Source organism: Equus quagga, chromosome 7, assembly GCF_021613505.1.
Source record: "Equus quagga isolate Etosha38 chromosome 7, UCLA_HA_Equagga_1.0, whole genome shotgun sequence".
NCBI lineage: Eukaryota > Metazoa > Chordata > Mammalia > Perissodactyla > Equidae > Equus > Equus quagga.
Genome location: NC_060273.1, coordinates 33,378,333 through 33,394,756, shown reverse-complemented (window position 1 = coordinate 33,394,756; position 16,424 = coordinate 33,378,333). Strand labels below are relative to the sequence as shown.

Below are 16,424 nucleotides of genomic sequence, written 5' to 3'. Positions count from 1 at the left end.
GGGGCGGGGGCGGCCCCGGGACCCCCGGCTCAGCGACCACTCGTCCCCCGCAGCTAGCCATGGATGACGACATCGCCGCGCTCGTGGTCGACAACGGCTCCGGCATGTGCAAGGCCGGCTTCGCGGGCGACGACGCCCCCCGCGCCGTCTTCCCCTCCATCGTGGGGCGCCCCCGGCACCAGGTAGGGCGCCAGCCTCGCGACGGGGCGGGCGGGCGGCTGGGGGGTCCTCTCCGGGGGCTCCCCGGGTGGGGATCGGGGCCGGGCCCGTGCTCAGCGCCTCGCCCCTCCCTCCGCAGGGCGTGATGGTGGGCATGGGCCAGAAGGACTCGTACGTGGGCGACGAGGCCCAGAGCAAGAGGGGCATCCTGACCCTCAAGTACCCCATCGAGCACGGCATCGTCACCAACTGGGACGACATGGAGAAGATCTGGCACCACACCTTCTACAACGAGCTGCGCGTGGCCCCCGAGGAGCACCCCGTGCTGCTGACCGAGGCCCCCCTGAACCCCAAGGCCAACCGCGAGAAGATGACCCAGGTCCGTGCGCCGCTGGCCCTCTCCCGGCGGCCGCCCCTTCCTTTCTTGCCCTTCTGTGCCCACGCCTTTTGCTCACTTGTCCTTTTTTCTGCCGTTCTCTTAGGACTTTCTTCTCTGGCCTGAGCCTCCTTTGGAACTCTGCAGGTCCTATTTGCTTTCTCCCAGATGGCATCTTTTTCTGGGTTTGCTTCTCTGTCTAGGCGTCTAAACTGTAAAGTGCTGTGGGTGTAGGTACTAACACTGGCTCGTGTGACAAAGCCCGTGAGGCTGGGTTACCATGGCCTTGGAGTGTGTATTCAGTAGGTGCACAGTAGGTCTGAAGTGAATCCCCAGCCCGGGATCCCCAGCACTTTTAGTTGTGTTCTTTGCACTCAGCATGTCCCCAGTCTGGCCCCGCCGCCCCTGGTGGCTTCCCAAGCGTGACGTGGCTCCCCTTGTCTCCCTACAGATCATGTTTGAGACCTTCAACACCCCGGCCATGTACGTGGCCATCCAGGCCGTGCTGTCCCTGTACGCCTCTGGCCGCACCACCGGCATCGTGATGGACTCCGGTGACGGGGTCACCCACACTGTGCCCATCTACGAGGGGTACGCCCTCCCCCACGCCATCCTGCGTCTGGACCTGGCTGGCCGGGACCTGACGGACTACCTCATGAAGATCCTCACGGAGCGTGGCTACAGCTTCACCACCACGGCCGAGAGGGAAATCGTGCGTGACATCAAGGAGAAGCTCTGCTATGTCGCCCTGGACTTCGAGCAGGAGATGGCCACCGCGGCCTCTAGCTCTTCCCTGGAGAAGAGCTACGAGCTGCCCGACGGCCAGGTCATTACCATCGGCAACGAGCGGTTCCGCGCCCCCGAGGCCCTCTTCCAGCCCTCCTTCCTGGGTGAGTACGGCCTCCGCCTGCCCCCCCTGCATGGGCTACTCCTGGGGCCGCGCTGGGAGCTAAGTCTGGCTTCTGCTTTCCCTCAGGCATGGAATCCAGTGGCATCCACGAAACTACCTTCAACTCCATCATGAAGTGTGACGTCGACATCCGTAAGGACCTGTACGCCAACACAGTGCTGTCGGGTGGGACCACCATGTACCCAGGCATCGCCGACAGGATGCAGAAGGAGATCACAGCCCTGGCTCCCAGCACAATGAAGATCAAGGTGAGCACCTGCCTCGTCCGTGCTGACCTGGTCACTTGAAGTGTGGCCATGAAGGCCACCGTCGTGGCGTGGTACCAGTAGTGTGTGGTTGTGACATCCAGGGTCCTCACACTGTTTCGTTCTCTCTGCAGATCATTGCGCCCCCTGAGCGCAAGTACTCCGTATGGATCGGCGGCTCCATTCTGGCCTCATTGTCCACCTTCCAGCAGATGTGGATCAGCAAGCAGGAGTACGATGAGTCCGGCCCCTCCATCGTCCACCGCAAATGCTTCTAGGCGGACTGTTAGTGCGATCCACCCTTTCTTGACAAAACCTAACTTGCGCAGAAAACAAGATGAGATTGGCATGGCTTTATTTGTTTTTTTTGTTTGTTTTTTTTTGATTTTTTTTTTTTGATTTTTTTTTTTTTTTTTTTGGCGCTTGACTCAGGATTTAAAAACTGGAACGGTGAAGGTGACAGCAGTTTGTTGGAGCGAGCATCCCCAAAGTTCTACAATGTGGCCAAGGACTTTGATTGTACATTGTTCTTTTTTTAATAGTCATTCCAAATATCGTGAGATGCATTGTTACAGGAAGTCCCTTGCCTTCCCAAAAGCCGCCCCGCGTCTCCCGAAGGAGAAGGGCCAGTCCTCGCCCGAGTCCACACAGGGCAGGGTGACAGCATTGCTTTTGTGTAAATTATGTAATCCAAATTTTTTTTAATCTTTGCCTTAATACTTGTTTTTTTGTTTTGTTTTATTTTGAATGGTCAGCCATTATGGCCCCCCTTTTTATCCCCCAACTTGAAATGTATGAAGGCTTTTGATCTCCCTGGGAGAGCTGAGGTGCGGAGGCAGCCAGGGCTTACCTGTACACTGACTTGAGACCAGTTCAAATAAAGTGCACACCTTAAAGAAACCAGGCGCGGCTCCGTGGCGTTGCTGGGGGTGTGGGAGAAGGGTGGGGCAGCGGCCCAGCTGTTCCTACCTCGGGGTGCGGGTGGGGGTGGTAAAGTACATCTGACCCCTACCTTGGAGGAGTTAATCCTGGCCTCTTGATTAATCCTGCCTCCCTTAGTTTAAATGGGTTCCCTGACCTGGCCCTTTCACCTGTTCCCTATGTCCCCCCATTTCTTGTTGGCTTCTGAGGCCCAAATGCTTCAAGAGTGGAGACCCTGGGCTATGCAGGGGCCTGGTCCAGGTACCATACCTCATGGGGATGCTTGGGACCTCCTGTGAGTGGAGGCTGTCACTTTCTCTGGTGTCCTCTTGGCATGGGGGGCTGGGAAAGTGGGGGCTCCCAGGTCACACCCCTTTATCTTCACTTTTACATCGTCCCTCCCTCAGGCTCTGCAGGGTTCAGGGTTGGCAGAGAAGGCTCTAGTTGGCTGAGGTCTGGACTCTGCCTGTTGACGGTTTCAAATGCAGGCCTGGCCTATTCTCCCAGGACCCCGCTGGGGAAGGAGCTGGCTGCTGGAGTGTGGGGTCAGCTTGGGACTTGTGCAGCACTCCAAGAAGGAAACAGCCTGGCCTACCTTCCCTCCCCTACAAGCTGTGATTGACACCTGCAGGGAATGAGGAAGGGAAAGTGGGCGAGGCCCCCCATGAGGGATGTTGCCCCCATATCTCCAGAGAGAGTAGAGGGGGAGCAACTGACGCCAAGCTTGAGATCCGGACTTGAGCCCTTGAGGGGAGACAAGTAATTGTACTGTTAGTGTAGGTGATTATCTTTGTGGGGAAGCGACTGTTTAAGATGTTTAAGCCGTGCCCTGAGCTCACCTGGGCAGGTTTTCCTAGTTTAGTACATAAAACACCGCTGTAGGGGCAGAGCATATTCTGTTCCCGGGGAGTCCTGGCCCAGAGAAGATGGGAGAGCAGCAGAGCGCCCAGGACGCTCTGTGGCTCGCCCCCACCCACCCCCTGCTGTCTTAGAGGCCCTGGGAAGCAGGGTCTGTGAAGGGCAGACCCACCTGGGCCAGTTGAGGGTCCGACTCAGGGGGGTTGGTGAGCCCTGGGTTCTGGGAGCCGCAAGTTTCCACCTTGGGCCACTAATCATTCTGCAGACATTTATTGAGTGCCCACTGTATGCTGCGCTTGCGGCTACTGAGATGACCTGGGCACAGAGCCTGTCCTGGACAAGCTGTCAGTCTGGAAACAAAGACCTCGTTTCCTCCCTCCCTCCCTCCCTCTCTCCCTTCCTTCCATCACTCTTTGTGCCAAGGACTGGGGGTGCAGTGGACAGGAACCAGATGTGTCTCCTGCCCTCACGAGGTGTCTAGTTTAATGGGGAAGACAACAAATATGTAGGCAAACGAGCAAATAGACAATTAGCAGTTGTGATAATGAGAAGAATGAGGAGCAGAGGCACTGTGTGATAAGGAATCCCAGATCGTGGGGGGTTGGAGATGCTCATTATGTCGATGGTGGTGATGGGGTCATGGGCACAGACATGCCTCAAAACTCATCAAATGGCACCTCAGTAAAGCTGAAAAAAAGAAGAAATACAGATAAAAAAGAAAAAGCAATCCTTTTGCCTTTTTTGAACAAAAAGTAATGAGTCATCAATCAGCCTGACGGGAGGGTGGGGGGTGGGGGAACCATCGCTCTTGAGCAGGGCTTTCCCGTGGGAGGAATGCTGGAGCTGCCAGGGAGGCCAGTCCCTTGGCCCGGCGGGGGTGTGGGCATGGGCATCTCTGGCAGAGGCGTGGACTGACTGGGGACAGAGACCGAGGGACTGGAGACACACCTCCAGGGAAGAATGGGAGGGTGTTTGAAACTGGCCGCCTTGGGAAGTCACGTCACTGTCCGTGTGCCCATCTGAGAAATGGGAACAGCAGTAGCAATGGGGCAGGCGGTGGTGAGCAGGTGCGCCATCCATCTTTTCCTTTAAAAGACTCTGGAATTGCGGCCAAGACACACGGTTGACCTTGAGAGTCCTTTAGGCCCTGCTCCTTCCTTCGTGGGCTGCAGCTGGGCTCTCCATCTGGTGCCTGGCTTGGAGAAGAGACCAAGCATGGGAGAGCCCTGACCCAGGCCAGGCTAAGTGAGAATATGCTGCATGGTCTTGCATCTTCCTCTCTGCAGCCCTTTTACAGGTTAGGAGACTGAGGGTCAAAGAGGACACGTGGCTGGCCCCAGGTCACCCACCTTCTAAGGGAGAAAGCTATAATTTGACCCTAACGCCTACGAAGCCCGGACACTACCCCCTTCACTGCCTCCCCAGACAGATCAACGGGCCAGACACATCCTGGTTCACTCCAGTTTTCCAGGAACGTGGACCCTCCACTCTGGGCCCCTGCCTGCCTCCGCAGCTTGCCCTGCCTGGCCTGAGACATGGGTTGGAAGCTCCCGCTTTCTCAGGTGGCTGGCTCCCCCGTGAGGCAGCTCTGGCTCCTGAGGGTCACCTTTTTAATGAGCCGGCACCTATTTCACCGGACTGTCTCCTCTGCAAAGCACCCCATGCCTGGATCGAACCGCACCCCAGTGGGCTGCTCTGGGATAGGGGAGCCCTGGCCAGCGCAGGGGCTTGGAACCCCAGGTCCTTCTCTTCATCCCGACAGCCCTTCCTGGAGCCCCGTGGTGAGGATGGAGGGAGCCTGCTCGTGGTTGCACTCTTGCAGGGCAGTCATCTTCCTCGTGGGGAAACTGAGGCTTGGAGGGTAAGACAGCTCTGGGGTGGCAGGATTCGAACACACGCTCTGGCCTGGAATCACCCAAGGGCCCCGGGGGCTGGAATCATTCCGAGACCCCTGCCAGGGGTTGGTGCCTCCATTCACTCAGTCACTCATCATTCAGCTTATATTCTGAGCAGCCACACCGTGCTGGGGGCTGGGGCACAGGAGGGATGCAGACACAGGGTCCCTGCCCTCATGGAGTTGACAGTCTTGCCGCTCTGTGCCACGGTGGGGGGTGGGCACTAGCCACGTGTGGCTATTTAAATTTAAATTAATTAAAATGAAGAATTCAGTTCCTCAATTGCACCAGCCACATTTCAAGTGCCCAATAGCCCCACGTGGCTGGTGTCTATGCATGGGCAGAGATGAGGTGGAGTGCCCCCAGGACGGAGAAGGTCCGATGTGCATTCTTTTAAATTAATGGACTTTTGTTTTCAGAGCAGTTTTAGGTTCACGGCAAAATTGAGAGGAAGGTACCTCCCGCCCACACATACCCACAGCCTCCCCCCTGTTATCAACATCCCCCACCAGAGTGGGACGTTTGTTATCATTGATGGACCCACGTTGACACGTTATCATCACTCAACGTCCACAGCTGACACAAGGGTTCGCTCTTGGTGTTGGACATTCTATGGTTTGGACAAACGTATAATGACGTATCCACCATCTCAGCATCATCCAGAGTAGTTTCACTGCCCTAAAAGGCCCACCTGTTCATCTCCCTGCCCCCAACCCCTGGCAACCACGAATCGTTTACTGTCTCCACAGTTGTGCTTTTTCCAGAATGTCATAGAGTTGGAATCACACAGGATGTCGCCTTTCCAGATTGGCTCCTTTCACTTAGTCATATGCATGTAAGGTTCCTCCGTGTCTTTTCATGGCTCGATAGCTCTTTTCTCTTTAGGGCTGAGTAATATTCCACTGTCTGCATGGCCCACAGTTTATTTATCCATTCATCTACTCAAGGCCATCTTGGTGGCTTCAAGTCTTGGCAATGATGACTAAAGCTGCTATAAACATCCATGTGTAGATACAAGTTTTCACCTCTAGACAAAGAGTTTTAAAAGGTCCTTCTGGGGGCTGGCCCGGTGGCACAGCGGTTAAGTGCGTGTGTTCCGCTTCTCAGCAGCCTGGGGTTCGCCAGTTCGGATCCTGGGTGCGGACATGGCATTGCTTGGCAAGCCATGCTGTGGTAGGGATCCCACATATAAAGTACAGGAAGATGGGCACTGATGTGAGCTCAGGGCCAGTCTTCCTCAGCAAAAAAGAGGAGGATTGGCAGCACATGTTAGCTCAGGGCTAATCTTCCTCAAAGAAAAAGACAAGAAAAAAAAATCTGGATTTGGGGGCTGCAGTGGGAGGAGCTTAGGGAAGGATATGGTGCCTTTAAAAACACTTCCGGTGGGATGAAGCCCTCTCGAAGGTGAAGTTGGGGAATACCCTGGTGGTGGCCCACGTCTAGTGCAGGAAGAGCCCCTCCAGGGGGGTGTGGAGCCTCTCCCAGTGGGCTTCATCCAACACCCTGTCCCTGCCTGGACTGTGTGTGTCCTCTTCTGCAGCAAGATGGGGCAATCATTGTGTCTGCCCCACCGGGGTTTGGTGACATTTCCAATGGGATCCCTTATGAAAAGTGCCAGTTACAACCAGTGGCTTGGGAATGGTGGCCATTGTCATTTCTATTCGGAAAGAGTTGCTTTTCTCCAGACCACACTTCTAGATGAACTGGTGGCGGCAGTGGTGGGGGAGGAGGTAACAGAGACCACTTCATCTCCAGCCTCTACCCCAGGCTCTCAGTGAACCCACGGGACCCAGCGCTCAGACCTGGCCCAGGCCAACCAGGTGATGATAGGCTGGACTCTCAGAGCACGAACCATAGGGGACGCTGTGACGACGTGTCACCCAACCTGGAAAGGTCTGTGAGGAGGTGAGAACAGTGAGGTGTTGGAACCAGCTCCCATCCCAGTCTCCTTGAGCCCAGTATTCAGTGGTTTCCGACTCATATGTTCCTCAGCATTGGGGCGTCGTGAAACACGGGGCTCCTTTCTCATCAGAATGAATAATAGGAGTTGCGTTCAGCTTCCGCTGATCGAATCACTCATTCCTCTGTGCTAAACACTTACACGCATTATCTCATGTAATCGATCATTTATTGGACAAACATTTATCAAGGGCCTGCTGTTGCCAAGCCCCGTTCTGGTGGGGGATGGGAAACAAACAGATCCTCCACAATGAAAAAACACACCTGACTCCAGGTTGCAGGGGAAGAGAAAGAACCGGTCAGAGAGTCAGGAGGATTGGAGGAGAGACCTGGGTCTCCAGAGAACACCCCCGGACACCTGCCTGGGTCACAGTTGGGCTCCATTGTTGGGGCTCCAATGGTAAACAACAGGAACCCCCATTAACCATCATGTGTGTTATGCCTGAAGTTGTACTTAGCTGTTGCCTAAACCATGAGCTCTTTGAAGCAAGGACTGCACCTGTTCCCACGATGGTCCACCCACAGTAGGAGCTCATCAGAGCCTCTTCTTGATACTAATAACTAGCTCAACCCCATGAGGGAGGAGGGAAGTGAGGCCCAGGGAGGGGATGATGTGAAACTTGATGTCCTGGGTTGAATAGTGTCATGTGTGTCCCTCGGTCCTCCCCACCCACCCACACTCTGAATGTGACCTTATTTGGAAACAGGGTCTTTGTAGATGTCATTAGTTAGGATGAGGTCATACTGGCTTAAGGTGGATCCTAAATCCAACATGACTAGTGTCTGTATAAGAAGAGATGAGACACACACACACACACACACACACACACACGACAGCCCTGTGAAGAGAAAGGATTCTTCCCTAGAACCTTTGGAGGGAGCATAGCCCAACCACCATCATCATTTCAGACTTCTAGCCTCCAGAAGTGTGAGAGAATACATTTCTGCTGTTTAAACCGCCCAGTTGATGGTACTTTGTTGCGGCAGCCCCAGGAAAGTATACGCTTGCTTAGGGTCACCCAGGAGTCACCACCAGTATTCAAACCCAGTTCTTTCTGACACCAGATCTTTCCCCGCGAATTTTTATTAGTAAGTGATTTTTAAATGCAAAGGGTTAGAGGCGAGGGCATATCATCCATACATTCATTTACCCAGCAAGTATTTATTCAGTGCCCACTACCTGCCGGGGAGCGTTCCAGGCACGGGGAATCCAGTCCCTGTCCTACGGTTTATTAGGGGGAGGACGGGAAAAAAAAATACAGATCGGATGGCGCAAAGAGCTATGGAGAAAAATGACCCAGGATAAGGGGCAAGTTTAGGTGTGTGCATGCGACGATGGGGAGGAGGCGATGCTAATTTCTGCAGGGTGATCAGAGACCAGCTCTCTGACACGTGGTTTCCACACACCGCGGGGATGGGGAAGCAAATGCAAAGCCTTGACGCAGGAGGGTAACGGACCGGCAAGGGAAGCGAGCAGAGAGCAGAGGAGAGGGAGAGGAGGTCAGGCAGCAAGCCGGGGGCGCCCGCGCCTCTTCCAGGCTCACCCTGCGCCCTAGCGGGGCCTTGGCGGCGGCGCCGCACCCAACATGGCGGCCGCGCGGGGCACGCCTCCAGGCGAGCGGAAGTGCGTAGCGGTAGGCGCCGGAAGTGGTGGGCGGCCCCGCCCCCTGCCGGGGTCTCTGTGGAGCCGCCGACGCGCCGGCTTTGAGCATCCCTGGCGGGCCTGGCGGGAGGCCCCGGGGCTGTGGCTCCGGCGGCCGAGGCTCGGCCCGCCGTCGACATGGCCAGCTCCGGAGAGGTACGGCCGGCGCCTCTCTCCGCTCTCCTCCCTGCCCAGCGGCCTCCGCCCCGCTCCGCCCTTCCCATCCCGACCCCAGTTCCTCTGCGTCCTTTCCATCCCGACCTCGGCCGGGCTCTGTGCTTCCCACTCTGACCCCGACCCGGCTCGGTCCTTTCCTCCCCGACCCTCGCGTCGGCCGGGCTTGGTCCTTCCTGCCCCGATGCTGGCCTCGGCCTCGCCCTGTCCTTCCCATCCTGACCCTGGCCTTGCCCCTTGTCCCATCCCGCCCCCGAGGCCCTCGCCCTGTCTCCGAAGACACCAGCTCTCTCCCCCTTCGGGTTTCCATCCCTCTCCCAGCCCCGCATTCCTGATCGCCACGGTTCTTCCCTGCCTTTCCGTCCTCAGAGTTTCCGGGCTCCTCTAGGCCTCCCGGGCCCTTTTCCCAGGCCCCTGTGCCTTGGCGCAGCCCTTGGAGCTCTGAGCCGGTGCCCTCTCCTTGCCCACTCGCACCCCATCATCTATCTCTGAATGCTCAGTGTCAGTTCAGCCCACTTTTCTCTGAGCCTGCTTCTTGTGTGACTTGAGGGGTAATGGAGGGAAAGCCATTTCCCCCCGGGGGACTTAGGACTTACCCTGGAATTCTTTCCCCAAGGCTCCACAAATCTGGGTCCGACGGAGAATCCCACCGAGTCCCAGTAATGTGGTGCAAAGTATTTTCTCCGCAGACCAGGGTATGGGCCATCTGGACTCTGACTAGTGGCTTTCCTTTTGTTGGCTCCCCCTACCTTTCCGTGCACTTGTGTGTGTCTGTTAGTACTTGTCGTCTGGGACTCAGACCCTTGAGCACACTTCCTAAGTCTTAGGGGCTTGCCTGTGCGTACATGGGAGGTGGCGGGTGGTTGCTGAGAGCTCCTCTTCATTTGGAGTGAATTTGACTCAGAAGTGGCCCCTGTGGCTCCTTAGTTGAGGGGGCGGGTGTAGGGCCCACCTGCAGATGGTCGCAGGACACCAGCTCCCCAGGAGGAGCCTGGTTGTGTCAGCAGATCCAGGGTAGTTGGGTGTGCTTGGGGTGGGGGGGGAGTCTGGCACATTGGTCTCGTGGGGTCCTGGTGCAAAGGCCCCTCTGTTCCTTGAAGCACATGTGGGCGAACTGGCCAGAAGGCCTGTTATATAGTGGGCGTCTCTTGCGTTGACAGGAGAGAGGGGATCTTGTTCTTCCCTGGATGTGGAGGTCAAGGTTCCTTTTTCTGAAGATGTCTATTTATTTATTTATTGAGATATAGTTCGCGTATCATAAAATTCACGCTTCTAAAGGGTACAGTTCAATAATTTAAAAAAATATATTCACAAGGTTGCGCAGCTATCCCCACTCTCTGATTCCAGAATGGGGTGGTCTGGTTTTGAAGGTCACTGCCAGCTTTAAAGGGCAGACGCCCAGGCCCGCTCCCCCAGTTTCTGAGGAGCAGGGCTCTGCGTTTCTAAGGCACCTCACGTGATTCTGAAGCAGCGGTCGGTTGACTTCCCGGGTTCAGTGCCTCTTTCTCGTGGGCGTTACAAAATGATCTCTGTTCAGGAGCCTTTCTTGGCCTGCTGAGGAGAGAAGCAAGCATGCAAGCCGTTACAGTTCATCCAAGGAGGCTGGGGCTGGAGGGGGAGGAGGGTACTTGTGCAGCCGTGGAGGGGGAGGAGGGGGAGAGAGAGGGGGAGTTAAGTGTGTCTGGGGGCTGCTGGGAGGGCTTCGCTGAGGAGGGAGCATTTGAGTTCAAGTTCCGAGAGCTGCTGTTTCCATTGGGTGGTGGCGTGTCAGTTTGTGCAAAAGCTTGGAGATATGAGTGCTGTGTATCGGGACATTCTGGAAAATGCCAACTAGAGAAGTAAAGACCCAAGAGGAGGGGGCAGTGTGGAAAGCCTATCTCGGTTGCTTCTCTGATTTACAGCATTTTGTGTAATGGAAAATTCCACACACTTGCGAAAGAATGGTGTAGTGAACCTGTGTCTGCGTACCCGTTGCCCCCAGACCATCTTGTCTCATCTCCGTCTCTCCCATCCCTCCTCCCCTTAGATTATTTAGAGCACATCCAAGATGCCTCAGGCATTGATTTGTGAGTCCTGTGATTTCTGTGGGTGCCGGGCTGGTGGAGGGTCAGATGGTAAACATCTGGGAGGGGATGTTTTTTGGGCAGGTACCTAGGTTTCAGTACTTAATTTTGCTTGACTTTAAAAAAAATTGGGAAATGTTACGCATTCTGGAAAGTATATAAGACACAGAGTTTAGCGAATAGCTGAACTCTGAAAACCCCTTGCAAGTTGTCATTATCCGGTTCTAGCCGGGTGGTTCCCATCTGTGCCTGATAAGGATCACCTGGTCCGCTCCTGCATCGGGATTTCCGGAGCCTTCGGGAAGTGCCTGGCTGGGCTCTCCGGAAGCCGGGCAGCCCTTTTCTGGTGAAAGGAAGAGCAGTTTAGGGCTCAGCTGATCTGGCCCTGCCTTAGGCGTTGCTTGCTGTCTGACTTAGACTACTTCCCGAATTATTTAAAGATAGAGAATGGGTCTGCCTCAGTTTCCCCAGTGGCTGAGAACGCATCGCTCCGGGAGGCAGAAGGAAGATGTCCAGGGTGTGTGTGGAGGTGGGCGTGGTCTGGGCCACATTTTTATTTCACAGACAAGACTCTCGGGGACGTGCTCCCTCCTGGTGGGCACTCCTTGTTTCTGTCGTCTCCAGAGCTTGTCACCCTTCCTGGGGGAAAGGGGTGCTGACTTACAGATGCCGGGATCCTTGTCTTGGAAGACTCGTTTCCAGGGAAAAGACTGCTTCTGCAAACCCTGCTCCTGCCTCCCAGGACCCGCGTCGGGTGGTCAGGTCGGGGGAGCGACTGTGCGCCGCCTCGCGGGGCACAGCGCTCAGAGAAAATCATCTCGTGGGCTGTGCCGAGACGGGATGGAGGGGGCCAGAACTCAGTTCCTGGCTCTGGTTTTTTTTTTTAGATTCTTCTATTTTCTAGATGGTTTTAGGAGAAATTCAGTATTCACATGACTGGAAATTATATGATGCTGGAGTTTTCTACAGTGTCTTACCCTGCATTCTCGTTGCTCTGTGATGGCCTTCTGACTCTGATAAATCTGCAAATTGGGAATGGGGAAGGGCAAGCCTCAGGCTGCTCAGCGGGGTTCGAGCCCACCGTCCCTCGGTCCCACGTCCTGTGTGCCCAGCTCGCCTGCTAAGGATGGCCGCTGGTCCCAGGCTCCCTGGAGATGGGAACCCTGGGGCTAGGATGGGGCCTGGGAATCTGATTTCTCACAGGTGCCTGCATGAGCCCCGGGATTGGCTCTGGGGATGTGGAGCTGAGGAGGTCACTCTGGTCCGAAACACTAGACCCGGAAGAGAGCGGGCCAGGCACTGTGGACGGTGGTCTGCCGGCCACTTTCTGCCCTCACAACGGTGGGGCAGGACCCGGAGTGAGGGCACAGCAGGTGGAGAGGGGAATGGAGGCACGTCTGTTGCCGCCTCTCGTGAAGGAGGGCCAGAAGTGGAAGGGCAGGTGCTGGTGAGCAGGTGGGAGATAGCTGTGGAAGCACTTTCCCTGCCTGATGCGGGTGTGCAGGAGGCAGAACCTGTCAGGACGGGTAGGGATGTCACAGTCAGAGTTCCTGGGAAACCCCCGGTGTCCGCCTGGGGGGTGCCTACCAGCTCTTCCTGCCCAGACTCCACCGTTGCCATGGCATCAGCCAGGCTTTCCAAGCCTCAGCTTCCGTGTTTGGAAGAGGCAGGTTGCAGAGGTGAGGCTTGCAGATGGATCCGCTGGGAAAGGCAGGAGAATCTTCCGGGCCCGCTGTCCTGGGAATGGTAGAGAGGCGCCCCTGTGGGGAGGATGGTTTAGAGGCAGGAGGACCCCTTCGGGGAGGTGTTGGGACGAGACAGGGACTCCCCTCCAGTGAGGTCCCCTGGCCGTGCTTTGGGGGTTTCCTGTTGCCCTAGCATGAGCTGACCCCCTCTTCCTCGTGCTTGCCCACATCAGAAGGACGCTGGCTGTGCCCACGTTAGAGAAGAAAGCCTTTCGTAGATGTCTGCGCCAGGAAACTGAAACGTGTGGATGTCTTAGTGGAAATACCAGCACGAGTTTCTAACCAGAAACTATGATACATGGAGAGAAATCGTGCACTCCCTATTATGTATTGCTAACTGTAAGATTTGAAAATGTTGCTAGTCAAGCAGGTGCTGTTTCTTATTTTTAAGGCCTTTTTTTTTTTTTTTTTGAGGAAGATTGGCCCTGAGCTAACATCTGCTGCCAATCCTCCTCTTTTTTTGAGGAAGACTGGCCCTGAGCTAACATCCGTGCCCATCTTCCTCTACTTTGTACGTGGGACGCCTACCACAGCCTGGCTTGCCAAGCAGTGCCATGTCCGCACCTGGGATCCGAACTGGTGAACCCCGGGCTGCCAAAGCGGAAAGTGCGCATTTAACTGCTGCGCCACTGGGCTGGCCCCCAATTTTTTTTTTTTGTGAGGAAGATTGTCCCTGCACTAATATCCATGCCAGTCTTCCTCTATTTTGGACTTGGGATGCTGCCACAGCATGGCTTGACAAGAGGTGTGTAGGTCCACAGCCAGGATCCAAAGCAGTGAACCCTGGGCCACCAAAGTGGAGTGTGTGAACTTAACCACTATGCCACTGGGCTGGCCCCTGAAATCTGTTACTTTTGAAGAGAGGTCCTGGTGTGCAGATTGAAAAGGAGCTTTTGAAGAATGTCGTGGGTTCTTGCGCCGCTGTTCAGATTTTTGGTAAAAGCACCTTCTCTTCCATGGGCCGTGGTGAGGGCTTCTCTTGGCTTGTCTCCCTGGCTGCAGAGGCTGGGCTGCGGGCCCCCTTGGGGATGTCGTGGGAATTCGTTTCCCCTTGTTTTCAGGACACGTCCAACGATGGTGACGCGCCCCCTGCAGCGGCCTCGATGGCGGATGGCGCCCACCTGCTGGGCTTCTCCGACGAGATCCTCCTGCACATCCTGAGCCACATCCCCAGCACAGACTTGGTTCTCAACGTCCGGCGCACCTGCCGGAAGCTCGCAGTGCTGTGCCTGGACAAGAGCCTCATCCACACGGTGCTGCTGCAGAAGGACTATGAGGTGAGGCGGCGTGGCCCTGGGCTGGCACTCGCGTGTGGGGCAGGAAAGGGGGCGACCGGAACGCCCACCTGAGGACTGGCGCAGCCTGGCAGCGGGGCCCGCAGCTGATGTAAGGAGGCGGGCGCTCGGTGTCCTGACTGGGACAGCCTCCCAGATACGCTGCGTGACAGAGCTGGGGGCCGAAAGGGCGGGTGGCGTCCCACCGTGGAGGAGGGCGCAGGGACAGTGGACATGGGCCTGGGAGGGCTTCGGGCCTCGGCACAGGGCGAGGCAGGAGCCTTACATTCCGGTAGGTACCCAAGAGTGGAATTGCCGGCTCCCACGGCAGGTGTTGGGACTTCCCTGTGAAGTTATTGTGTGGCTCTCCAGTGGCTCGAGGGAGGCACCGTCTGACATCCCCAGCAGCTACAAGAGTTCCATTTACCCCGCATCCCTGTCAACACACCATGTGGTCGGTCTTTTATGTTTTCGCCTTTCTAATGAATGGATGGACGTGGTGTCTTGTGGTTCTCACTTCCCTTTCCCCGATGAAAGCTGCTGTCGATTGTCTTTCGTCAGGTGCCTGGGCCGTTCGTAGATCCTCCCTTCAGAGGTGACTGTGCAAGGCTTTTGCCCATTTATTATCGTCTGCCTTTCTCTTAGTGAGTTAGAGTTGTTCTCTATATGTTCTGGATACAAGGCCTTTGTCAGATACACGTATTAGGAGTATTTTCGCTCATTGTCTGTGGCTTGCTGTTTCATTTTCTTAACAGTGTCTTTTGAAGAGCATAAACATTGGTGAAGTCCAACTTATTGGATTTTTTTTTTTTTAAGATTTTATTTATTTTTTCCTTTTTCTCCCCAAAGCCCCCTGGGAACGTAGTTGTATATTCTTCGTTGTGGGTCCTTCTAGTTGTGGCATGTGGGACGCTGCCTCAGCGTGGTTTGATGAGCAGTGCCATGTCCGCGCCCAGGATTCGAACCAACGAAACACTGGGCCGCCTGCAGCGGAGCGTGCGAACTTAACCACTCGGCCACGGGGCCGGCCCCTGAATTTTTTTTTTTAAAGATTTTATCTTTCCTTTTTCTCCTAGAGCCCTCCGGTACATAGTTGTGTATTTTTAGTTGTGGGTCCTTGTAGTTGTGGCATGTGGGACGCCGCCTCAGCATGGCCTGATGAACCGTGCCATGTCCTCGCCCGGGATCCGAACCCGTGAAACCCTGGGTCACCGGAGCAGAGCGCGCGAACTTAACCACTCGGCCACAGGGCCAGCCCCCAACTTATTGAATTTTTGAGTTCGTGCTTTCTATATTCTGTTGAAGAAATCTTTGTGAAATCTGAGGTCATGAAGATTTTCTCCTATGTTGTCTTTTTTTTAATATGTAACATTATGTTAGTTTCGGGTGTACAACATTGTGGTTCCATATTTGTGTATGTTGTGAAGTGATCCCACCGTAAGCCTAGTCAATGTCCATCACCTTACATAGTTACATAAAGATTTTTCTCTTGTGATGAGAACTTTGAAGACCTACTCTCTCAGCAACTTTCAGATATACGATACAATACTGTTAACCCCAATCACTGTGCCATACATTACATCCCCAGGACTCATTTATCTTATGACTGGAAGTTTGTGTCTGTTTTTTTTTTTTTTTTGGGTTGGGAAGATTGGCCCTGAGCTGACATCTGTGCCAATCCTCCTCTCTTTTGTGGGATGCCACCACAGCGTGGCTTGATGAGCGGTGTCTAGGTTTGCGCCCAGGATCCGAACTGGTGAACCCCGGGCCGCCGACACAGAGCGGGTGAACTTAACCACTATGCCACCGGGGTAGCCCCAAAGTTTGTGTCTTTTGACTACCTTCACTCATTTTTCCCACCCCCTGCCCCCGCCTCTGGCAACCACCAATCTGTTGTCTATATCTATGGCCTTGGTTTTCTTTGTTCTTTTTTTAGATTCCGCATATAAGTGAGATTGTATGGTGTTTGTCTTTCTCTGACTTATTTCAGTTAAGCATAATGCCCTCGTGGTCCATCCATGTTGTTGCAAATGGCAAGATTTCATTTTTTTTTTTATGGCTGAATAATATTCCATTCTCTGTCTATATTACACATTTTCTTTGTCCATTGACCCATCGATGGCTGGGAACTTGAGTTGTTTCCATGTCCTGGCTATTGTGAATAGTGCTGCAGTGAACGTGGGGGTGCAGGTTTCTTTTCGAG

At 54.9% G+C, this 16,424-nt stretch overlaps 2 protein-coding genes across 2 annotated transcripts in view; both read left to right on the top strand.

Moving 5' to 3' along the window:
• Positions 1-2,593, top strand: part of ACTB (actin beta) — a 3,302-nt gene extending 709 nt beyond the window's left edge. Inside the window, exons 2-6 of the mRNA XM_046666731.1 lie at positions 54-182; positions 299-538; positions 987-1,425; positions 1,512-1,693; positions 1,825-2,593. Of these exons, the coding sequence (XP_046522687.1) occupies positions 60-182; positions 299-538; positions 987-1,425; positions 1,512-1,693; positions 1,825-1,968 (1,128 nt within the window). The 5' untranslated portion in view covers positions 54-59 and the 3' untranslated portion in view covers positions 1,969-2,593. The remainder of the gene's footprint in view (positions 1-53; positions 183-298; positions 539-986; positions 1,426-1,511; positions 1,694-1,824) is intronic.
• A 6,372-nt stretch (positions 2,594-8,965) lies between these two features.
• The window catches only part of FBXL18 (F-box and leucine rich repeat protein 18), a 39,956-nt gene continuing 32,497 nt past the window's right edge, over positions 8,966-16,424 (top strand). The window contains exons 1-2 of the mRNA XM_046667495.1: positions 8,966-9,121; positions 14,009-14,224. Coding sequence (XP_046523451.1) covers positions 9,104-9,121; positions 14,009-14,224 — 234 coding nt within the window. The 5' untranslated portion in view covers positions 8,966-9,103. The remainder of the gene's footprint in view (positions 9,122-14,008; positions 14,225-16,424) is intronic.